We start from the raw sequence: 25,049 nt of genomic DNA on the forward strand, positions 1-25,049 counted from the left end.
TCAACCATAAATTGAAAGTTATTATGCAGTTTGTATGTTTGCTTATATAGCAACATCGTTTTGAAGTCCTTACCGTGCGAAAAGCACCACATGTCGAAGCGGTGCCCACTACACCATCGGCTCCGACTATGCTAACGGTTTTTAGAGTGAAGTTTTACTATTGACGTTACGGTTACACTGTGCAGGTCCATACTAAAAAAACATGCCATTCAGAAACGTCCATTAACAATCTCCAACTATTGATTATTCAAATTTTGTATCTTCGTCTAATCCAGGCTCAAACATAAGGTCTGTTTACAAACACACAGAGCTGCTGAAAGGAGCTGCTCTGTGAAACAGCCAATCAGAGCAAATCTCAACATTATTATTCATGACCCTTTCAAATAAGGTAATAATAGACCATTTCATTCTAAAGGAGTTGTAAATGGACATTTAAAAATATTTCTGGATAATTTGTGTACTTAATAAAGCCACTCACCTTTTATGTAGATATCAGAGAACGGGCGGCACAGTGGCTCAGTGGGTAGCACTGTTGCCTCACAGCAAGAAGGTCCTTGGTTCTCCCTGTGTCAGTTTGGGTTTACTCCGGGTACTTCCGCCCACAGGCCTAAAAACACACAAGTTAGGTAAATTAGAGATACCAAATTGCCCCTCCCCCAACCTGTGTATGGATTAACTTGTGTGGATCAACTTGTGAATGGATTAACTGGTTCTTGCCATTAATATAGCCATATATGGATTCAGGGCTGTGTTTGTGCTGGTCAAAATACTTTTTTGAGTTTATTAATGGTTAAGCAAAGTTTTGACGCTATATTGTCCAGGGTCCCTTATAAACATACCTCATTTTCTAAAAAAAACTACTGTTTTATCGCTCTGTAGAAAATGCATATGTGTGCAGGAGGGTAGTGCTTCTTTACAAAGTACCATCGTCATCTACTGGCCTGGCACACATAATGCAGTGTTATTAGTTGTCCTGCAATCCATGTAAACACTGATCTTTTTGTCAACATTGTCGTGTGGACGTGAAAGGAAAAACGTTTTGCTACGACTTTGTCATGTAAACATGGCCTTAGTTAGGGGTGTAACAGATCACAAAATTAAATTAAAATTTAGAATAAATTAGAATTAAATTAATAATCTAGTCTTTATTGTATAAATTCAAATATAATTATTATTTTTTAGAGCTACAGAATAGGGTTGTGCCGATAGACAATAGAATTGTGTATCGACGATGGAATCCAATCACATTTCGAACGTGTGAACGACCAAAAACCGCATAAAATCCTTTTTTTTAATACGTTTCAGGCTATATCCAGAGGTGGTTTGAAATCCTTTTTTAAATCACATTTCCTGAAATCCATTAAGTCTGACCGCATTTGTGTTGCTTTTTGGTTATGTAATGCTGTCATGTAAACGCTAGGGATGCACGATCTTGATTTTTCATGGCCGGTTTTTATACCGGTTTTCTTAACATGCAAATTGGCCGATTCCGATCCGATTTTTTTCTTATCAAGCAACAAACAAGAAAGAATGAAAGTATATATAAACAATATGTTTATTTGGTATTTAACAGGCTTGGTTCGGCTATTGAAAACAATAACTGTAACCATCTAAAATTAACAGCAGTAACTGTGCAGTAGGCTACGTTCAATACAAACATAAGTGGTTAAATGAGACCATGACATGGATGGTTGAGTGAGGGTTAAAGGTCTTGCCTGTTTTGCATTATCAACAGACTTTTGATACTTATTGTGTTCTATCAGGTGATAAACTTAAATGTCTGATGAAGTTTGTTGTGGCGAATGCAGGGCTCTCAGGTTTTATTTAAAAGTTTGGAGTGAGATAACATCTGTTAGGCGAGGAGCCCCTCTGCCCCACCAAATTCTCAAGTTTTTGCTAGCAGTTCAATGTTACCTTTATTCATAACTGACCAGCACAAATATAAATTATAACAATTGGTAAGTCTGATAAAAGACAGACAAATTTATCCAAATTAAATAAATTGCTCTACATATTAAAAAATACAAATGTATCTAAATTAAAATGAAATCTGTATTATATACAGTAGGATTGCAGCACTTGCCATCAGCGTGTATTTTAAGCTGTGTTTAAGAGAGAGATAAGGTTACATGTTCAGTACTACATGGCAATAATAATGAAATACATCTCTGGTCCTTTCATTCATTTCAGAAGCCTTTACGTTAGTTTCAGGTAAGCTAAAGCTTCTGATTGCAGAGCAGTTGGAGAGTTTTTTAATAAATCAAGCATAATTTAACACGTATTTGGCTATATTCAAGAAACCTGCGTTATTTACAGCATTTATCGGATCTTGCTCTTGTAACGTTCACTCTGTGCGTGCACGCGCCGCGCATCCACGTGATTGACATCAGAGGAGCGCGAGAAAAACTCGAGACAGCTAAACTCGACAGATAACTTCCCTGCGCCTCTTCCATTAATTGTATATAGTAGGGATCGACCGATATGGATTTTTTTGTGCCGATGCCGATACCGATTTTTTTCCCATCAGCCTTAGCCGATGACCGATACAGTCTGCCGATTTTCTTTAGCCGATATTTGGAGCCGATACTGCTTTTGCTCATTCAGTTTATATCATAAAAATGACACAATGATTTTACATTTAAAAAAGGAACATTTATTGAACTATATTTAACAAATAGTAAAAACAGGTGAGGTAGAACAAGTAAGAAAATTCAGGGCTGCTTAAAATATATAAATAAAATAATTACACCATTGCACACAGTAGCAGCAACCAAGCAGCATAACAAGGGGAACACTTTACTTTATCCATGAAAGTAACCAACTATTTACAACCTATTTAATGCTTAGGTCTTAAGTTTTAGTGCACTTAACTTAATCTTTTGTAGAGCAAATGTCTTTAATAAGAAGACAAGGAAAATGTAAACAGCAATACTGATCAAAAAACAACTTAAAAAGAATTCTGAATAACATGCGGATTGCCCCACTTCTGTATCTCACACACCCTAGTGCCCTATAATAAATGCGAGGGATAGTTAGTTTGCCTCAGCTCGCTTAAAACTGAACAAATACATGAGGATTTGTGTACGGACTTCGGTCAGATAGTAGAGCGCGTGCACGTGGGAGAGGTGCAGTGAGAGAGACATGGATCAGAGAGTGCATGTATCTTTGCGCTCCCAGTGAACGAAATGTTGACAAAACTTACAAACTAACACTTCTCAGGTCACATAAAAGTCATGTGGGAACTGCTCGGAACTAAGTGCTTTGGGTCGAATTCCTTATTTTTTTTTTCGCTGACGAACATTCCGCGAAACTCCGCGTTAACAACCATAAACGTATGCAACCATGAACTGCGCTCTCCACAATGACGAGAAACTATCAGCAATGGATATTGATTTTTAGCCTTTTACTACTACATATATTTATGGAGATGAGAATTAAAAACCCACCCTGTCCAGCTATGATCAGCTGTTCGGTTGATCACATGACCTGCGTTTGCTTGCGGCATTATGAGCACGCGTCGCGTCCAAATGTCAGACTGGTGGTCGCTGAATAAAACTCCTACAAATACCACGAAATCACGGAACAACGTCAGCATTATTTAATCCTATGACCAGTGTTCGTAACAGCTGCCGTATGTATACGGTTAGCCTAAAAGCTATTTGAAGCTCCCTAAATACAATGGCAAGCAGTTTTATAAGCATTCGCGTTTTCCATTATGACCACCAAACTTTCTTAGCTATGGTTGCACGCACATATAGAGCAACGTGTTTACACTTTCAAAGTATATGGCAATATTTCAGTCAAACAGTTAAAAGATGCTTTGAAGTTTAAAACTTACCAGCGCAGGCTTGGAGCGCTCCGCTCTGCTAGTGGGGGGAGGGGGACTGCACGTGCTGCAGGCAGCCTCCAGCAACACAGAGCTGCCTGTGGGCGCCTGTCTGTAATGCCGGGGAAAAACTATCGGCGAACGCAAGCCGCGAATCGGCCGATGCCGATACACCTAAAACCTAGTAAAATCGGCCCGATGTATCGGCCGGCCGATATATCGGTCGATCACTAGTATATAGCAGGAAAAGTTATCAGTCTCTTATAAATACAAGGTGTGAGTGTGTAAACTGACTGAAATGCGTGTATCTCACAGTGAATGCGTGAGACTTGAGAGCCCTGCGAATGTACTGTTGTTTCTCCGCGATTAACTTGTCCTTTACGGACATTGCAGCTTGCAATCTTAATGTCCTGCGCACAGATTTCGAAATGCTTTTACACAAAACACATGTTTGCGAATGATAAAAATGTAGTCTGTGCACGCGGGTGCACTTCCGGTAAAATCGGCCAAAAAAATACAAAAACGGCCGATCGCACAAAAACCGGCCGGTTCCGATCTCTGGCCGGTCAACTGGTGCATCCCTAGTAAACGCAACCCCAGCGCGAACTTTGGAACGTTGAGGCAGATTGTCGTGTCAGCGTGTCATTGCCATAGAAACAGTGCATATAATCCAGAACACGGCAGAATGCTACAGAACGCAGCGATTGGATCTGAACAGTTGTGATACACAATATGGACAGTGAGTCTTTCAAATCGGATATGCACCAAAATGGAATATGGACTGACGGTGTGAACAATGTATAAATGCGTGCTTCTTAAACTCTTACTTGGACCTGAATGCGCACAGCATGGACTCCTAGCACTGGAACTTGTAATGCGCATGACTCAGACTCTTCTTCGCACCTGTGCCCAATTGCATAAAACTTAAAGACTAGTCTTAAAAGTTAGTCATGAATTTTTTTCTTCAAGACTGATCATAACTGTTTTAAGAATGTTACCTAAAAAAGGTAGATCGGTCTAATTTAAATCCAAATAATAAGACTGATTAGCCCTAATTAATTGCTAGTTAGTCAGAATCATTCTTCAGACGCAGTCTTAATGTCACGGCTATGTTTATGCAACCGGCCACTGATCTTGTAATACGTGCGACTCTGACATTTCCACTGCGCTAGAGAGGTTGTTAGGCGTGCTAAGGGTTAAAACTAGTGAGTGTGTTGTTCCCACTCCCTGACACGCAGAAAATTTAGGGGCGCCTGGACTTTAATGAAGCACTCGTTTTAAGAAGGTTGCTGTCATCACGGTGTTGCCCTTAGAGTAAGTTAGCTTCTTTTTTTGTCCACCAATCAAGTGACAAATAAATTAACAAATAAATAAATGAGTAAACCATTGCCCCGCCCCCGATACTATTGTGTACTATTGGCGATCTCACTGGCTGACAATAGGACAATTTCAAAATGGGGCATATCGCCCAACACACTACTACAGAAGTGATTTTTTCTTTGTCTTGGGTTGTTTGGTTAACATTAATGACACAGACTTAAGTAGGTTAATTAAGGTTACTGTCTCTTTAAGATAAGAACAGACCTGGTTCCTGCCTCTAATCTATGTGTCCTGTCAAGAACAGAAAGATTTTATGTTCGCTTGGTTTTTGAAATGCGTCTCTCTGTGTATGCACTTTTAAGTGCACTTAAACCCATGCGCGCACACAGACAGAATTCCTAACGCTGCTTCAGGAATAAGATGCAGCATAAACTACGTCGCTTTTCAGTGCTCTATTCACCAAATGTATTTTCATGGACTACAGTATGAGACACAGTAGCGCAACTCTCTCTAAAGTTTACACATCAAGGGTTTTGTTCTTTGAAGGGAAATAAGGATGATTACGTCTGATTGGAGTTGGACCAGACACATTCAACCGCACACGCGGTTTAGCACCTTTTTGCGGTTAAATTGTAAAAATCACTTGATTGTTAACATTTGAAAGTCTGTGAAACATGTGCAAATGTTAAACCATCCCTATTTAGGTTTGCGTATTAATTTGCGAATCATATGCAGTTGTGGGTCGTGATCCGTATCAGGTGTGATCCGGTACATCTTTAGCCTTAGTATTGTTTATAACCTGTGGTTAAACAGTAGTCTCTTCACAGGTGGTATAGACCCATCCGTGCTGAGGGATCTTCCTCCTGAGCTGCTGGCAGAGATCGAGTCAACCATGCCTCTGTGTGAGAGAGTCAAGATGAACAAACGCAAACGCAGTACAGTTAACGAGAAGCCGAAGTATGCAGAAGACAGCTCTGAGGACGAGCAGTACTGTGAGTAGTGCACTACAACTATCCAATACTACACTGAACAACATGCACAACTACAAATGCCAGATCGGTTGTTATAATATACTACTTTCAAATAACAATCAGTCTTAGGCTAACCAGATAAATGTACGTAGATTTTTTTAGCCTCTTAAATGAAAAACTAACTCTGAAATTATTCCAGCGCTTGCTAGGGAACATTCAGACTATCTGTTTCCCAGACAGGGCTTATCCTAGTCCCAGAATAAAATGCATGTTTTAGCTGCTTTAATTTAAAAACACCTGATTAATTTTAACATATATTTGTTTTTTTAAGATGCATAAGAAAGTTCACATTTCCTCGGGTTAATATTATTCAGAAAGATTAAATTCAATTAAGAAATTATTCCTGTGGCTATTTATTCTGATGTTAATTTGATGTTGGGTGGAAAGCAGTCAGATACAAACCAAGCACACGTAAGCCTTACTTCAAGTCTGCATCTATTATTCTTACTCAGCGTCTCGCAAACGTCATAAAAAGGATCGTGACAGAACGTGGGAATTCGAGGACCGAGACAGGAGGAGTTCTGGGGAGCATCGAAGAGAAAGCAAATTCGATGCGCGCCGAGGATCTGGAAGCCGATACGACGAATCTGACCAGGACTCTCCTCCTCCCAGCCTCAGTGACGGTGAGCTGAGAACATTTTCTTATTCACTTTAATAAATTAATTTGCCGTGTAACCGTGAAAAAAGCTCTGTGTGAAAAATCTATTTGTGGCAGACAGTTTTGTGGGAGGCCCTATGAATGCATGAGAAACACTGTAATGGCAGTGGTAATCTAATAAGCCACACACACGTCTTCATAGGCTAGAGTTTCTTTTGGATTGTAGCCAGTTTTGTAATATTGTTCGAATTTATCGGGTCTTTTCTTACATGCTTTATTATGTGTTAAGTGAGATTTTTTTACTCTTTCAGTTGCAAGACGTTTAAAGTCAAAAGAGAGGCAAAAGAAACGCAAAGCATATGAACCCAAGCTAACGCCTGAAGGTAAACCAATTTCCTTCACTCCTTGTACTAAATATATATCCTCTGTCACTTTGTTGAAAGCATGCTTGCTAAATCTCACTGTATTTTTATGTTTCTTGGCAGAAATGATGGACTCTTCAACGTTTAAAAGGTTCTTGTTGAGTATTGACAACATCTTGGAAAACCTAGAGGATGTAGACTTTACTGTTCAGGGTATGTGTGCTTGTTTTATAGGTTATGCATAAAATCCTTAATAGTTTTTGTGCCTTCATTTTCACTTTCATGTTCTTGCAGATGATGATGAAATCCCTCAGGAGCTGCTGTTGGGGAAACAACAGCTGAATGAGTTGGGTAGTGAATCTGCTAAGATTAAAGCCATGGGCATCACCTGCAGGGTAAATGCTTTTATATCTAATACAACTTTTATAATTGTTAAAGACCCAATAAAATTATTATTAAAGTTTTTTTTTAATTTAGACTAGTCCTTTAATAGCGTTCTACTAAAGCTCAATTGTTAGTGTGCTTTGCAAAGGTGATGGGTTTGATTTTCAGGGAACATTCATACTGATAAAATGTATAAGTTAACTACACAAAGTAACTTTGGTTAATATTATTAATGTTAATGTTTGTGAATGTTACCAGGGTTTTTCCTGGCTCAAAATGAATTGGAGGTGGTGTACCTTGCCAGTCAAAATGACTGTTTTACAAATAATTAACTAGCCAACTTGTAACTTGTCAACTATTTGTCAATAATTAGTCATTATTATAAGACGTAGGAGCTAATAATGCAAATAAGTCTTATTAAATGCAGATAAAGCTATTTCACGTCCTCTGTTATGTGTTTCGCTCACCGAGCTCCGAATGATTCACCGAGCTCCGAATGATACAAAGAGCTCCGAATGATTTGCTTGGTGACAGAATTGTTTGAAACAAATCCGTTTAAAGAATAATTCATTTTCGAGTCATTACTGGTCACGTTGTTATAATTGTGCGAACATGATGTTGAACCACCAAACAATTTCATGCAGGAAACAATACTACATCAGCTTGTGTAGTCGTTTTCATGTTTTACGTGAAGACTCATGACAGCTTCGATTGATTCACCGAGCGCCGAATGATTCACCGAGCGCCGAATGATTCACCGAGCGCCGAATGATTCACCGAGCGCCGAATGATTCACCGAGCTCCGAATGATTCACCGAGCTCCGAATGATTTGCTTGGTGACAGAATTGTTTAAATCGTTTATTGAAACAAATCCGTTTAAAAGAATAATTCATTTTCGAGTCTTTACTGGTCACGTTGTTATAATTGTGCGAACATGATGTTGAACCACCAAACAATTTCATGCAGGAAACAATACAACATCAGCTTGTGTAGTAGTGTTCACGTTTTACGTGAAGACTCATGACAGCTCCGAATGATTCACCAAGCTCCGAATGATTCACCAAGCTCCGAATGATACAAAGAGCTCTGAATGATTCACCGAGCTCCGAATGATTTGCTTGGTGACAGAATTGTTTCAATCGTTTATTGAAACAAATCTGTTTAAAAGAATAATTCATTTTCGAGTCATTACTGGTCACGTTGTTTTAATTGTGGGAACATGATGTTGAACCACCAAACAATTTCATGCAGGAAACAATACTACATCAGCTTGTGTAGTAGTGTTCATGTTTTACGTGAAGAGTCATGACAGCTTTGATTAATTCACTGAGCTCCGAATGGTTCGCCGAGCTCCGAATGGTTCGCCGAGCTCCGAATGGTTCGCCGAGCTCCGAATGGTTCGCCGAGCTCCGAATGATTTACTTGGTGACAGAATTGTTTCAACCGTTTATTGAAACAAATCTGTTTAAAGAATAATTCATTTTCGAGTCATTACTGGTCACGTTGTTTTAATTAAGCGAACATGATGTTGAACCACCAAACAATTTCATGCAGGAAACAATGCTTCATCAGCTTGTGTAGTCGTGTTCATGTTTTACGTGAAGATTCATGACAGCTTTGATTGATTCACCGAGCTCCGAATGATTCACCAAGCTCCGAATGATTCACCGAGCTCTGAATGATTCACCGAGCTCCGAATGATTCACCGAGCTCCGAATGATTCACCGAGCTCCGAATGATTCACCGAGCTCCGAATGATTCACCGAGCTCCAAATGATATAAAGAGCTCCGAATGATTCACCGAGCTCTAAATGATTTGCTTGGTGACAGAATTGTTTCAATCGTTTATTGAAACAAATCCGTTTAAAGGATAATTCATTTTCGAGTCATTACTGGTCACGTTATTTTAATTGTGCGAACATGATGTTGGACCACCAAACAATTTCATGCAGGAAACAATACTACATCAGCTTGTGTAGTAGTGTTCATGTTTTACGTGAAGAGTCATGACAGCTTCGATTGATTCACCGAGCTTCGAATGATTCAACGAGCTCCGAATGATTCAACGAGCTCCGAATGATTCAACGAGCTCCGAATGATTCAACGAGCTCCGAATGAATTAAAGAAAGTATTAAAGAAATCCTTCACCAAAAAATGCATTTTCTGTCAATAAGTCGCCCTCATTTTGACCCTGGACCACAAAACCAGTCATAAGTTGCACAGGCCAAATATTGTCCTATCCTAACAAACAATACATTAATGGAAAGCGTATTTATTCATCTATCACAGTGATTCCCAACCGGGGGTACGCGTACCCCAGGGGGTACGTGAAGAGTTTCCAGGGGGTACGCGAAAAGATTTAGATTTTGCTTTGATCTCATTTACTTTTAATAAAAATGTCTTTCGTTTGTCCAGTCATTGACATAAGATTGATTTTTGTGAGGAAAGCACTGTAAAAAGGACAACTTTAAATTTAATTTTAATCTTATCATTAATATTATTTGCCGTCGTGAGTAAATGCGCTGCATGCTCCACCAAAACGCATTAGCGATGTCCAACTCAAGAACGATTTGCACGTGATTTACTACAAAAGCGCAAATAAAATACACAGGCACAATAATGACATAGGCACATAATGACCAATTACAGAGACCTCGGCAGGACATCACAATGAAAATGCGGACTGCGGAGTGCGAAATTCCAGCTAAAAGCACACTAAGAACCGGAGGACGAAGGACAAAAGATGAAGGGTAAAATAAGTTTTGAAAAACCTGATTTGACTTCTCCTCGTGACTTCTCCTCCTCTTTTCTCCAGCAAATTAAACATAGCATAGGTTTGGCAAAACTATATATATATTTTTAAAAAAAGAATGTTACTCTGGCAAAATTTACTCTCCTCACATTAATGTTGCTTCTGAAAGGAAAACTTCTTCAAATGAATATGCAATAAGGTCGCAAAAATAAAAAATTTTCAGAGCTAAATATCTACTGCGTGTCTTTAGTAAGATCAGTCGTTATTAACGCCAAAATGATGGTTTGCGCAAGCTGTTAGTAAATCTGGCCCTTAAAGGGGTCATATGATGAATTTTTTTTTTTTGTAAAATAAGTCTTTGGCATTCCCAGAGTCCATATGTGAAGTTTTATCTCAAAACACCCTACAGATAATTAATTATAGCATGTCAAAATTGACATTTTATAGGCCTGAGCAAAAATGTGCCGTTTTTGGGTGTGTCTTTTAAAATGCAAATGAACTGATAAAATGTAAACACTGATCGCAATGATGGTAGTTTGCTGGAAAAACATGCTTCATCAGTCAGTGATTTTTACTTTAATGTTTAAAATTAATTAATTAATATTACTAATAATTTGTCTTTAAAACACAACTTTGGTTTAGTTTCGACGAAGGGGTACTTGAGCCTTACTGATAGGGCTGTGGGGGTACTTAGGGCTAAAAAGGTTGGGAACCACTGATCTATCAGATGATGAATAAATCTCAATTTCATCCCGGTGACCTCTTATAAACTTGTTTTTTAAGCTTTTTTTATCAATGATCTAAGTGAAGTATTACGTTTTTGTAAATGTAACTGCATGTACACATTGTGTGTTGAACTTGTTTTTTATGTTGTATCTCTCTTATAATTGCCAGATTCCCTCTGATAAGCTGGTGAAACTGTTAAACATCCTGGAGAAGAACATTCTGGATGGGGCAACACTTTCCACACTCATGAACCTTGTGAGCAGCATTAGTAACTTTTATATTTCAAAGGATGCTGTTGAGAGGAAGTTTTTGTTGAGCACAAATTTGGTTTTGCATACTATAAAGTCATACCAATATCTCATTGGCTCATGGTGCACTGTTTTCCTCTCTGCTCTCCGTCAGGATAATGATGGTGAAGATGAGGAACGTCTCTGGAGGGATCTCATCATGGAGCGTGTGACCAAATCGGCAGACGCTTGTCTCACAGCGCTAAACATCATGACATCGATACGCATGCCCAAAGCCGTGTACATCGAGGATGTGATCGAGAGGGTCCTCCAGTACACAAAATTCCACCTTCAGAACACTCTTTACCCGCAGTACGATCCGGTTTACAGGGTCAACCCTAAAGGAGGTAAGACGCTTCTGCACGTCAAGTCTGGTGCTTATTTCATACAAAAACTGTTCACACTTAATCCAATATTGAACAGCTTGGATATCTAATCAAGATGGTGACATCTGAACAATAGGCTTTATGCTCACCTGCACTACTTCCTGAACTTCAGCCAGCTCCTTGTTTCCTGTCTGCCATTATTGGACAAACTGATTAATCCAGGTGTGTCTGATTATTGTTGTTGTGACTACTGAGGTCAGGCACACCTGGATTAATCAGTTTGTCCAATAATGGCAGACAGGAAACAAGGAGCTGGCTGAAGTTCAGGAAGTAGTGCAGCTAGGCATAAAGCCTATTAGTTTGAGTATATTTGAGTGTGTTTCTAATGCATAAAACTCTCCACGCAGTCCTTAAAGGAATAGTCTACTAATTTTTCAATATTAAAATGTTATTACCTTAACTAAGAATTGTTGATACATCCCTCTATCATCTGTGTGCGTGCACGTAAGCGCTGGAGCGCGCTGCAACGCTTCGATAGCATTTAGCTTAGCCCCATTCATTCAATGGTACCATTTAGAGATAAAGTTAGAAGTGACCAAACACATCAACGTTTTTCCTATTTAAGACGAGTAGTTATACGAGCAAGTTTGGTGGTACAAAATAAAACGTAGCGCTTTTCTAAGCGGATTTAAAAGAGGAACTATATTTTATGGCGTAATAGCACTTTTGGGAGTACTTCGACTCGCCTGAAAAGTCCGCTCCCCTTCTCACTCTCATAATGGGAGAGGGGGAGGGTGTTACTGCGCCGAGTCGAAGTACTCCCAAAAGTGCTATTACGCCATAAAATATAGTTCCTCTTTTAAATCCGCTTAGAAAAGCGCTACGTTTTATTTTGTACCACCAAATTTGCTCGTATAACTACTCATCTTAAATGGGAAAAACGTTGGTGTGTGTGGTCACTTCTAACTTTATCTCTAAATGGTATGAATGAATGAATGGGGCTAAGCTAAATGCTATCGAAGCGTCGCAGCGCGCTCCAGCGCTTACGTGCACGCACACAGATGATAGAGGGATGTATCAACAATTCTTAGTTAAGGTAATAACATATTTTAATATTGAAAATGAGTAGACTATTCCTTTAATATACTCAAACCCTGCTGCTGTCACTTGACAATATAAAATTATACTGAAGCTGCCATGTTGTTGTGTCTCAGGTTCCTTGCTCAGTTCTAAAGCAAAGCGAGCCAAGTGCTCCACCGCAAAGCAGCGAGTCATCGTCATGCTTTATAACAAAGTGTGTGACGTTGTCAGCAACATCTCTGAGCTGCTGGAGATTCAGCTGCTTACTGACACCACCATACTGCAGGTACGAGTTGATCTCTTTTTTTTCCCCCAATTCATTCTCCTCCTCTCAATCTTACGGTGTGTTGTTTTTGCAGATCTCTTCGATGGGCATCACTCCGTTCTTTGTGGAGAATGTCAGCGAGTTGCAGCTCTGTGCCATAAAGCTGGTGACAGCGGTACGTTTTACATTTAAAGTAAAAACCATGGATTTAATGTTTTCAGGCATATTCCAAAAGCTCTCAAAAGCATCCAGGCAAATTTGGTTCCAAAGTTATTGTTTTGCCACACAATGGCATCCACATCTTTTGCATGATTTTACCAAATACCTTTAGTGCCACTGGATAATATATGATGTAAAGACAGTCTCTCGGACTGTCACAAAAATACAACATGAAACCCATCATAATTTACTCTGCCTCAGCACTAAAACCAAACTTTACATACATTTGTAGTTTGCGTAGAATTGATGCATTGTTTTTGGAGAGGTACGCGTCAGGCTACGCACAGCCTACGGCATAGGTCCTGCACTGAAGTATAAATCAGCCTTAAGACCACAATTGCTCATTTGACTAATCTTCTCTTCTGTTTATCTTCTGCGTTTCAGGTCTTCTCTCGGTACGAGAAACACAGGCAGTTGATTCTCGAAGAGATTTTTACTTCATTGGCCAGACTGCCTACCAGCAAACGCAGCCTTAGGAACTTCAGGTACAAATGACAGCCTAAACTGACCTGTAGTAAACGTGAGCTTTTCCTACATGTGGACGTGATCTGTCTGTGTGCGCAGGTTGAACAGCAGTGATGCAGAGGGAGAGCCGGTGTTTATTCAGATGGTCAGTGCTCTGGTACTGCAGTTAATTCAGTGTGTGGTCAATCTGCCCTCGGAGAAAGACTGCTCTGAAGATGATCACAAGAAGGTACTTTTTCACATTATTAGCTGATATCCATCATACAATAATAAGACAGTTGTGTTTAAAGAGCACACATTATGCAAAATCCAAAAATCACTCTACAATCAAAAAATCCACCTTGTCCGTTTTTAATCACGGCATGGGGCGGCAGTGGCTCAGTGGTTCATGTAGGTTGTCTACAAACCGGAAGGTTGGTGGTTCAATCCCCGGTTCCACCTGACCAAGTGTCGAGGTGTCCATGAGCAAGACACATAACCCCAGCTGCTCCCGACGAGCTGGATGGCACCTTGCATGGCAGACACCACCGTCTGTGTATGAATGAGTGAGTGAATGGGTGAATGAGAGGCAAAAATTGTAAAACGCTTTGGATGGCCATAGGTCTGTTACAAGCGCTATATAAATGCAGTCCATTTAGGGCGCACTCACACTATCCAACCCCACCCGCGCCCAGGCGCGTTTGACCCCCAACGCCTGGTTTGTTGGACTAGTGTGATCGCTTTGTTCGGTGCCCGGGCGCGGATTGGTTAATCGCGCCGCGGCCGGGTTGCAGAGGTGGGCCTGAGCGCGGTTCACTTGGGCTCAGGCGCGGAAGGCTGTGGTGTGAGCGCAATCGCGCCTGAGCGCGATTCAAAAGGTGAAAACGTCAGTTGCGCGACCACTCACCTTCATCTGCTGCCGTAAAAACCTTTTGATGCGCGCAGCGGGGTTATGTGAATGTCCGAGCTGCGCACGTGACAGCTCAACTAAGCAATATGATGACATGTGAGAGGGCTGTCTGTGATCACACACCAAACGACTCCGAATAAAAAACACAGACTTATCATTACGGTGGGTTCCAGAGTTAAGAGGGAGCTTTACTTCCTGCTTTTTTCAAAACAATCGCATCTTAATGACGAAAACGCGCCCGGACTCGGATCGATAAAAAGTACAGTGTGAGTGCGTGCACCTGGGGGAGTAGGGAGGGGTGACAATCGCGCTGGGGCATGGTTTGGTTTGGTTTGGATAATGTGAGTGCGCCCTTAATCCCTAGTAAACCAAAGCAGTCTCATTACCCCGGCTTTGCACCGCACGAGTCTGCGGCGCGTTGCGGCTCCGAAGAGGCAACCGGAACCGATCGCGGTCATTCTAGTCAATGCTTGTGTTTACATCAGATGCGCCGCGGCACGTTTCAAGAGCGTCCCAGAAGCTGCTCTACGCGCCGCTTCGCTAAAGATGGGTGCCTAGTCTATTTTTGACGTGTGCCGCGTTGAAGCCGCACGGTAAATATAAAATAAAAGTCAAAAATCCTGTCAATTTCAAAATAAATACCTTGTGCAGACTCCCGTATTTCACATCATCTTGCTCACAGACACTGTATGTGAAATAAACATAATTGAGGATGTGTTTTAGAAGAATATGCATAGCTAAATACTTTTATATTTGTCCATCCTAACTGAATTTTTATGTTTATTCACTTTTTTACTACAGAACAACAAAATGGGACAATGCAAAAAACTAAACAATATACAGAATGAATTCTAACAAAACATTAACATTTAGCCAACTTATCCATGTTATAACTAAGAAAATCAAGAAAAACGTCTGACAGGAAAATCACGTGACGTTCTACTGCTGCTCTTCTGATCCGCTTCTTGTGTGAGTTGGCACCGCGTAGAAGACGAAACAAAGCCACCTCGGAGCCGTAACGCGCCGCAGACTCGTGCGGTGTAAATCCGGGGTTAGACATGCACTTTTGATTATCTTGTTAATGTGACATCACAAAAGCAAAGCCCCGCACACAGCCACTGACTGAGTGATTAATTTTACCCAAAAGCTTTTCTTAATGTTTTTGTTAGTACATTGTAGTGCTCATTGTCTCAGACTGTGAACAGGAATCAGATCTATTAACCAATTTAATGTGAGGGAATGAGGAGCTGTAGTTCATTTGCATTTAAAGGTACACACATGAAAACATCACTTTTTTTGCTCCCACCCAAATAGGGGCATTTTGGACATGTTAAAATAAATAATCTGTGTTGTATTTTGAGCTGAAACTGCAGACACATTCTAGGCATACATGAATCTTGTAAAAATTGGCATAATATGTGTCCTTTAATACTTAGTAGTAGTAGTAGTAACAGGGTTCCCACGGGTCCTTGAAATCATTGAAAGTTTGTGAATATGGGGGGAAAATTTCAAGGCCCTGTGAAGTTTTTGAAAATATACATACATAGATACAGGTCATTGAAAGGGCTTGAATGTATTTTATGCAAGAAGTTTTCTGGAAAAAAAATCCATATAATCCCTGTGTAGTGTAGGATAATATCATAAAAATTCTAGACTTTTAAATCACACGTGCTAAACTGTTTGCTTTAAATGCTTATATCTTCTGGATGCGAATGTTGATTCATACCAAAATGCTTTTTTGCATAGTTGTGTTTGACACATGAAAACGTCTCTGGTTACGTATGTAACTTGGACCTGGAAAGTCCTTGAAAACTCCATGTAGTAGTAATAGTAGCAAATACTTGGAAATCTCTCTGTGAACACTAAAAAATGATCTGTAAACGTGTCTATTTTTAGTACTCCTGTAACCACAGCATTCTTGAACGTAACCGTATAATCTGATTTATTTGTCAGGTTGACGATGATGTGTTTATTACCAACTCGTACGAGACTGCCAGACGGACGGCACAGAACTTTCTCTCTGTCTTCCTCAAAAAGTCAGATAATTTTCCCTTTATTCATTTTTATTTCATGATGGTTTGTGGTCCACTTGCAGTACTCACCGTGTGATTTCTGTCTGTTTATTGTCTCAGGTGTGGGAGTAAACAGGGTGAGGAAGATTATAGGCCGCTGTTTGAAAACTTTGTGCAGGATCTGTTGTCTACGGTTAACAAACCCGAATGGCCCGCCTCAGAACTTTTGCTGAGCCTGCTGGGCAGATTACTGGTAATGACATTACACGTGCCATCAGGCGTACACTCATCATATTTAAAAAATACCAAAACTTAAGCGTTTCCTGAAATTTGTGCTCTCTTCGTAGGTGCACCAGTTCAGTAACAAGCAGACAGAAATGGCCCTGCGTGTGGCATCGCTCGACTATTTGGGCACCGTCGCCTCTCGACTGAGGAAAGATTCAGTCACCAGCAGAATGGATCAGAAAGCCATCGACCGCATCATCAGTGAGGTAAACACACCTGCAGTTAACACACAAGCATGCAGACAATGCCACTAGTGGACTGCGTCTAATGAACAATCTGTGTTTGCTGATGTGTATAGAGCTCAGAAGGAGATGAAACCCAACGGTTACAGAAAGCACTGCTAGGTTACATGGACGAGAACGCAGAGACAGACCCTGCACTCATGGTGAGTTCAGCTAAAGTACCTTTAATGTTATCCTAGGCCGTGCTCATATTTTACTTAACCGTCCCGAACCGTACCTGCGTGCGACTTGTTTAACTGTGTATTTTACCTGGCCAAGAGATCTGTGTTTTTTTGGTCCATGCATACAAGCTCTTCTGATCTCTCCTTTTTTCTATCTTGTAGTTTGCACGCAAGTTTTACATCGCTCAGTGGTTCAGAGACTGCACTACGGAGGCTGAGAAGGCCATGCGTAATCAGAGTCAAAAGGATGATGATGATGGGACGCAGCATGCAAAAGAACTGCAGGCCACCGGAGACATCATGCAGCGCGCTGAAACTCGCAAGAAATTCCTGCATACGGTCATTAAATCCACTCCCAATCAATTTACTACTCTCAGGTATTTTTATACAGTTTTTTTTATGTCCCTTTGAAGGCTGTATTAAAGTGGATATGTCGTGGTATTAATGCAAAACTTCTCTGGACAGGATGAATTCAGACACTGTGGACTATGAGGACGCCTGCCTTATCGTACGCTATTTGGCCTCCACCCGACCGTTCTCTCAGAGTTTTGACATCTATCTGACGCAGGTGAGAAAATACTATATTATTGGATGATTTTGTGAAACTGTTAGATGAGCAACCCCTTTTTTGATAACTATAAATGCAACAATTTTCTCAGTACATATAACTTGAATGAGAACAGAGATGTAAATGAAATGTAATAAAATTTACAGTTGATTAATTGATGATTTAAAGAAGTCATATCGAAAGTTTTGCTAGTGAATCAGATGAATCAGTCTGCCTTATGTGTGTGTGTGGACTAATGTGTCCATGCATATATTTATGGTTACGCATAAAGAGACGATTTTTATTTTCTTATGTCTTTTTCTAGATTCTGCGAGTTTTAGGTGAGAGCGCTATAGCAGTCAGGACCAAAGCCATGAAGTGTCTGTCTGAGGTGGTGGCTGTGGACCCTAGTATACTAGCAAGGGTAAGAAACTCAAGTTAAAGGGCACATATTATGCCCATTTGTACAGATATAATATAAGCCTCACGCCCCATTCAGACCTCCAGCGACTTTCTTGCTGTGTGTCGCCCGTCTCTTTCAATGAGGCGTTTCTAAATCTGGTTGTCATAAATGAGTACCGTCCACTCCAGTAACTGGCGAGACACGGATGACGTGAACTTCACTGCTTCGTTCCCATTGGGAGTCGCTCCTGAAAATCGCTCCTCATTTGCATAAAGTTAAACTTTTCTTAAAGGGGACAGAGAATGAAAAACCATTTTTACCTTGTCTTTGTTGAATAATGGTAGTCTACCAACATTCACAAACATACAAAAAGTGCTAAACATGCTAAACATCTCAGTCTCATAGAAATTCCTCTTTTAGAAATGTCAGCCAGAAAACAGCCCAATCTGAAAAAATTGATGCTTATGACATCACAGGCATCTAACTGCCCCTCCACTTTAAAATAATTGGCTACATTTTTTGAGTGGCAGCAAAGTCAGCCAATCAGTAATGAGATTGCAAGTTAAGCCAGTAGGGGGAGCCAAATAGGTGCAAAACCACTTGTTTAAAATCCCCCACCCTAATAGAGCTTTCTGAGAGAGGTTTTTAGGAAGCTTCTAAGGCATTACAGACCCAAACAAATTTTTTTTTGTCTACATGTCACATCACAGAACAAGGATAAATACTCCGTTCAATCATTCTATGTTACCTTTAACATTTTCGCGTCACTGGATGGTCGCCAACTTTCACTGAGCCTCCATTGAAATGAATGAGATCGCGTCTGAATGGGATGTCAGGTGTGCCTAAATGCCCCTATTTGGGTGGGTGCCCTTACCAACAGACAGTGAGTGCCAAAAATAGATCTGGATTCTGTGAATACAGTCCAAGACAATAGTATTTTAGCGTGCTACAATGTGCTTTCAAACACATTTGGGGTAAAATTAACCAGTCAGGCAGGGCTTTGTTTGTGTGACATCACATTAACAAGAGAAACAAAACGGCATGTCTAATGAGACTGCTTTGGTTTAACGGGGCATTAAAAAGGAGAGGGTAGCTTTTTACACACGTCTCCAAACAACTTGTAAAAGTGGACTTTCCTTAATATATGCCCAATAGTAATAATATGTATGCAAGCTGATTTCATATAAACGTACCCTATAGTCTCTGGTACAAAAAGTGCTGCTGCAAGCTCACTTCATTGGCGTTTTTTTGTATTCTGTAGTCGGACATGCAGCGAGGTGTTCATGGGCGTCTGATGGATAACTCCACCAGCGTGAGAGAGGCAGCAGTCGAGCTGTTGGGACGGTTCGTGTTGAGTCGACCTCAGCTGACTGAGCAGTACTACGACATGCTCATCGAGAGGATACTGGTACGTGTCCACCATGCTTCCTCTGAGCTCCTTGGTTTTTCCTCCTTTCATCAATGAAGCGTTATTAAAGCGATCGTGTGTGTTTTTTCTCCAGGATACCGGTATCAGTGTAAGGAAAAGGGTCATCAAGATTCTCCGAGACATTTGTTTAGAGCAGCCCAACTTCAGTAAGATCACAGAGATGTGCGTGAAGATGATTCGCAGGGTCAATGATGAAGAAGGCATTAAGGTACGACTGCATTTCCTGTTTTGTTTGCCGTTTAAAGGATGTATTACTCTGTCTTAAAAAACTTCTCCTCGTTGCAGAAATTGGTGAATGAAACATTCCAGAAACTGTGGTTCACACCTACAGCCAGCCATGACAAGGAGACCATGAACCGAAAAATTCTCAACATCACCGATGTGGTCAGTCCAATATGTTAAAATATTTGCTGAATGCTATCTGTCACCATCAAGCACATTTTTTTTCTAGTTGGTAACACATTAAAACCAAAAACCAAACCAAAATGTCACAGGACATTTGTGTACAGGAAATAATTTTATAGAAAATGCACAGCCAATCTGAAATGCATGTGCATTAACCCGGCGTATAGTTTTTTTCTCATGTACACGAACGTACGTGCATAGTCAAATGCATAGCTTTACAAAGCATAGCTTATTTTACTCGTACGTATACATAGACGTTCAAAATGCATCTCCTGGGCTACACACTACTTTTCCATGTACACGCATGCGCAACCTACGTGTACCAAGTATGCATGGTTACAAAAAAATCTAGCAGTGTGCATACTATTCTGATGACGTTATTTGCTTCATGTATGTGGACCCTTGCGTATGTGTGAAAACGGATCTATACTTATAGCTTTAGTCTCAAAGTTCCTTGTCTCATGTTCACTTCTGCAAAGTAATTTAAATACCAAACAACCTAGAACCGTTGTGTCTTGTGCTTTTGTTTAAGGTTTAAATTGTGCTCCCAAACGAAAACTTCAGCCTTAGCATCAATGTACTGAATTAAAGGAAATATTCACCCTAAATTGAAATTTAGCCCACACTTTACTCGCACTTAGGTGGCTTCTTTTCTTCTGCTGAACACATTATATTAAATGATACCATGGCTTTATAATGACATTGAATAATAGCCATCAGTACTCCTCATCTAAAGCTATATTATCTAAACAGCCTCACATTGTAATGGGTTGTCGTATAAGTTGATGTTGTGTTTTCTGCTGCAGGTCGCTGCCTGTAGGGACACTGGTTATGATTGGTTTGAGCAGCTCTTGCAGAACGTGAGTGTTTTTGTTATTTTTGCTTATGGATAGTATGTATTTGCATCGGTCTGGAGGCCTGTACCGTTTCAATGACCTGTGTTGTTTTCGTAGCTGTTGAAGACGGAAGAGGACTCGGCCTATAAACCGGCCAGGAAGGCTTGTGTGCAGCTAGTAGACAATCTTGTGGAGCACATCCTCAAATATGAGGAAGCGCTTTCAGGTACGTGGACAAAATCGCACACATAGCACAGTACTAAAGTTTATTTACAACGTCCCCTGTTTCAGTAAATCTGGTCAAGGTGGACTAAGCGATTTTGGAGAAACATTGATATTTATAATTAACGGCCAAAGAAAAGCACACAAGTAACCAAAATAGACACACCCCTTGCTTCATTTGTCAGCTGTTAAGGTTTGTTTATACTCGCGCTTTGGTCCACAACACGGGCCTCCGCTGATCGCGGGTGCGTTTCGACAAACGGACAAGGCATTTGTAGTTGACAGGGTTCTCACAGGTCCTTGAAATCTTTGAAAGTTTGTGAAGTTTTTGAAAATATACATGCATAGATACAGATCATTGAAAGTGCTTAAATCTATTTTATGCAAAAAGTTTACTGGGAGAAAAAATCCATATTGCCTGTGTAGTGTAGGATAATATCTAGGGCTGGAACGACGCGTCGACGTAGTCGATTACGTCGATTACGTAATTACGTCGATTTGCCGGAAATGCGTCGATGCGTCGCATTGTTTACGTTTTCAAATGAAGGCGGCTTCAGCTCCGACCGGATAATACAAGTGTTATACCAAACAGCCAGAACGTGATCAAAAGTGTGTGGGAATACTTTAAGCAGAGACCAAATAAAACACATACTGTGTAAAACTGAAATGGCATACCACAGCAGCGCAACATCTGTGCATGATCATCTTAAAAGAAAACAACCTGGAGCTCTCCGACCTCAAAATGACGCGACGGCAGCGTAAGTATTTGAATTTTTACAGTAAGTTTTTATACAACAATAGAATCAATGCAGGCATATATGGTGCTTAATACAGCTGTGTTTACATCTTAGTTTAATACGAGCTGCGAGACGCCTGACAGTTGCTGACAGACACGACTTTGCATCGCGTCTGGGCAGTATGTTGAAACAGTAAATAAAGAGCGGGACATGTTTAACTTTTTATATTAAGAAGTTATGAACTAATAAGTTACTGTGTTACACCGCGTGCACTGAAAGCCAGCTGGCAGCGCGGAGTTCCCATAGCTTATTTTTTTGCTATGTGCGCAGATATTATAAAAGCTCGTCTCGTTAGGTATTCCTGACATGCGTTTATTTAAAGTAACAGCAGCGTAAACGCCGTTTATAAAATATTAGAAGATCATACTAACTAAATTTGTATTTACCCGAGACTTAAGAAAAGTTAAATGTTAAAGTTGATGCTAAATGAGAATGCAGTAACGTTACTACTGATAGTAATAATATTAACAGTAATAATATGGTTACATTTTATAATAAGGGTTCATGAATCACAATGAACTTATTTTTACTTCAGTCTGAACTAATGCTGAGTAAATGCATGTACTAATCATAAACAAATGAAGAGTCATCATTAAGTACAACATGACATGTTTTTTAGTTAATGTATTAATAAACAATGATTTCATGTGAGTCATTTTGTAGTTAATGATGACTCTTCATTAGTTTATGATTAGCACTAGGGCTGGAACAATAAAGATCGGGACATGTTTTTATATTAATAAGGAGTTATTATTCAGTTTGATTTATTTTTATTTTACTTCTTTAATATTAATATATTTTATTTCTTTAAGGTGAATAATGCCCCTTTTGCACTGTTTATGTTAGGCTGAATTAATGTTGGACTTGTTTTTATGTGATTTGTTATATTTTCCTTGGCACTGGCACTGTTTGTGTATTTGTTTAATTGAGAAAATGCTTCAATAAAATGTTGGCATTAATAGCAGATGTTACATTTATTATTTGTAAAAAAAAATCTTTAGACTATTCGATTAATCGAAAAAATAATCGATAGACTAATCGGTTGAAAAAATAGTCGAAATTTGCAGCTCTAATAATATCATAAAATTCTAGACTTTTTAAGCACACATGCTAAATTGTTTGCTCTAAATGCTTATATCTTCTGTATGCGAATGTTGATTCATACCAAAATGCTTTTTTGCATAGTTGTGTTTGACACATGAAAACATCTCGGGTTACGTATGTAACTGTTGTTCCCTGAGAAGGGAACGAGACGCTGCGTCTCCCTTGCCATACTTCCTGGCTCCCTGACACCCTGTCTTTGTCGTTAAGCCTCACCATTGGTTGAATTTGATATAAACATTCAGACGCACTTGGAGGCATCCCCAAAGTGTTACCGCAGTGACTCGGCGCGAGTTCCCTCGAAAGGGAACTGTAACAATGTATCTATACTGTATAGATACGATAAACTATATGCAATGTGTCCCCCCATTTAGTCCTTGAATTTGAGGGTATTGGAACTGGAAAGTCCTTGAATTTGAAGTTAGCTAAGGTGTGGGAACCCTGAGTTGACGCGCTCGCTGTTGCACTATTCTTTGAACCGACAGGGGGCGAAGCGAGCAATCGAGTCCAAAAACCAACACAAAGAAGAGGATAGAAGTCGTTGTTCGCTGCTACTTATAACATCTTAGCTTGATATATAAATATGAGAACATGAATAAAACAACAGTTTCTTAAATATGTCTCTGTTAAACATTATCATTTTATTAACGTTTTTACTAAACAAAAAATGCAGAAATCAAGATTTCCATTTTATTCCAGTTGTTCATTCAATACAAATATAAGCCAATTATTCTCAATCATATGTAAAATAATTTGTGTTTTAAACGGCAAAGTTTCCATACTTTGTGTCAGATAAATAGTATATGCATTGTTTTGCACGAATTGATTAAAGAAGATACGTCTCGACGCTTGCCTGCTCGGACAGAATTTCCTTGAGGTCAGTCATTTGTGAATACAGAGCCACGCGCGGTTACAAAAATTGCCATGCACACCTCTTGCGCACGACCACCCACTCTGTGTTGACGTAAATTTTGCATAAAAAATATTATTATACTTTAGACCAGTGCTTCCCAAACCTGGTTCTCGAGCACCCCCTCCCAGGAATTTTAGATGTCTCCTTATTTAAAACACCTGATTCAACTTCGCAGCCTTCCAAAATGGTAAACACGTCTCTCTAACAAGCTGATGAGTTTGCACAAAAACTTTCTGGGAGGGGGTGCTCGAGGACCAGGATTGGGACTGGCACTGCTTTATGCTGCGTTTATAAGAGCCGCGGTAAAGGAGTCAAGCGCGAGTCATTTCAATGTGCAGTCAAAGTGAAGATGCGTTGATGCGTGTCTGGAGGTCTCGCAGCGCAAATCAGGTGCAGCGCGGTAGACTTTTCTGTCTTATTCGCGCGTCTAGTTTGCGGGGATGCTGCGAACTGAGTGTCTGCCGCGGTACACGCAAATAGTGCTTTTTGTGCATTTGGCGAATTTGTGGTGAATTTGCGCGCGAATGCATTCAAACTGTTCAAGTGGCAAATTAGGCGCGGTAGACACGATTTTGACGCCTCAAACACGGTTTGTGTAAACGCAGCTAGGGATGCTCCGATCGATCGGGCAATAATGCTTGCCATGTTTCTCAATGAATTACGGTGAAATGCCGCTACATCCAAAAGCCAGGGGGCGCTCTCGTGAAGAAACTCAAAATGCGCTTTAGACGAAGAACAATACACACGCAGCTGTGATGACACACAGCTCCATGAAATGGCTGAAGGATATATTATATTGCTGTTCTTCAAACCTTTTCAGGTATTTTCATGATAATAAAGAATATGTTTAATAATTATGTTTGACGAGTGTTGCTTTTTCAAATGCATGTTATAAACGACTCAAACTAAGAGTGATTTTAGATCGATAAGGACTTACTGATCAAAAGCCGTAGTACATGAAATAGCTGTAATAAGATCGGCTGTCCGATTGAGAATAGTGATCGGCCACGTATTATTAGTGGAGATCGGCATTGATCGGAGCATCCCTAAACACAGCATTAGACTATGAAATTTTCAGAAATTGCTTACTGTACCTTTAAGTATTGAAAGTAAAGTTTTTTTTAATGACGTAACAAAAAATGACGTTTACATTTACCTAAATTTA

The 25,049-nt window shown here is 40.1% G+C and overlaps 1 protein-coding gene across 3 annotated transcripts in view; it reads left to right on the forward strand.

Annotated features, from left to right (window-relative positions):
* The window catches only part of nipbla (NIPBL cohesin loading factor a), a 52,853-nt gene that overhangs the window by 10,457 nt on the left and 17,347 nt on the right, over positions 1 to 25,049 (forward strand). For all 3 annotated transcript variants that reach the window (XM_073860452.1, XM_073860455.1, XM_073860454.1), the window contains exons 10-32: positions 5,974 to 6,138; positions 6,630 to 6,800; positions 7,087 to 7,158; positions 7,261 to 7,350; positions 7,432 to 7,532; positions 11,169 to 11,255; positions 11,403 to 11,634; positions 12,828 to 12,979; positions 13,053 to 13,133; positions 13,562 to 13,662; positions 13,742 to 13,871; positions 16,485 to 16,567; positions 16,664 to 16,796; positions 16,891 to 17,034; positions 17,127 to 17,213; positions 17,394 to 17,608; positions 17,697 to 17,799; positions 18,104 to 18,202; positions 19,443 to 19,589; positions 19,684 to 19,818; positions 19,896 to 19,994; positions 20,822 to 20,875; positions 20,969 to 21,077. In XM_073860452.1, the coding sequence (XP_073716553.1) occupies positions 5,974 to 6,138; positions 6,630 to 6,800; positions 7,087 to 7,158; positions 7,261 to 7,350; positions 7,432 to 7,532; positions 11,169 to 11,255; positions 11,403 to 11,634; positions 12,828 to 12,979; positions 13,053 to 13,133; positions 13,562 to 13,662; positions 13,742 to 13,871; positions 16,485 to 16,567; positions 16,664 to 16,796; positions 16,891 to 17,034; positions 17,127 to 17,213; positions 17,394 to 17,608; positions 17,697 to 17,799; positions 18,104 to 18,202; positions 19,443 to 19,589; positions 19,684 to 19,818; positions 19,896 to 19,994; positions 20,822 to 20,875; positions 20,969 to 21,077 (2,790 nt within the window). The remainder of the gene's footprint in view (positions 1 to 5,973; positions 6,139 to 6,629; positions 6,801 to 7,086; positions 7,159 to 7,260; positions 7,351 to 7,431; positions 7,533 to 11,168; positions 11,256 to 11,402; positions 11,635 to 12,827; positions 12,980 to 13,052; positions 13,134 to 13,561; positions 13,663 to 13,741; positions 13,872 to 16,484; positions 16,568 to 16,663; positions 16,797 to 16,890; positions 17,035 to 17,126; positions 17,214 to 17,393; positions 17,609 to 17,696; positions 17,800 to 18,103; positions 18,203 to 19,442; positions 19,590 to 19,683; positions 19,819 to 19,895; positions 19,995 to 20,821; positions 20,876 to 20,968; positions 21,078 to 25,049) is intronic.

The sequence above is a fragment of the Misgurnus anguillicaudatus genome, chromosome 22 (genome assembly GCF_027580225.2).
Source record: "Misgurnus anguillicaudatus chromosome 22, ASM2758022v2, whole genome shotgun sequence".
NCBI lineage: Eukaryota > Metazoa > Chordata > Actinopteri > Cypriniformes > Cobitidae > Misgurnus > Misgurnus anguillicaudatus.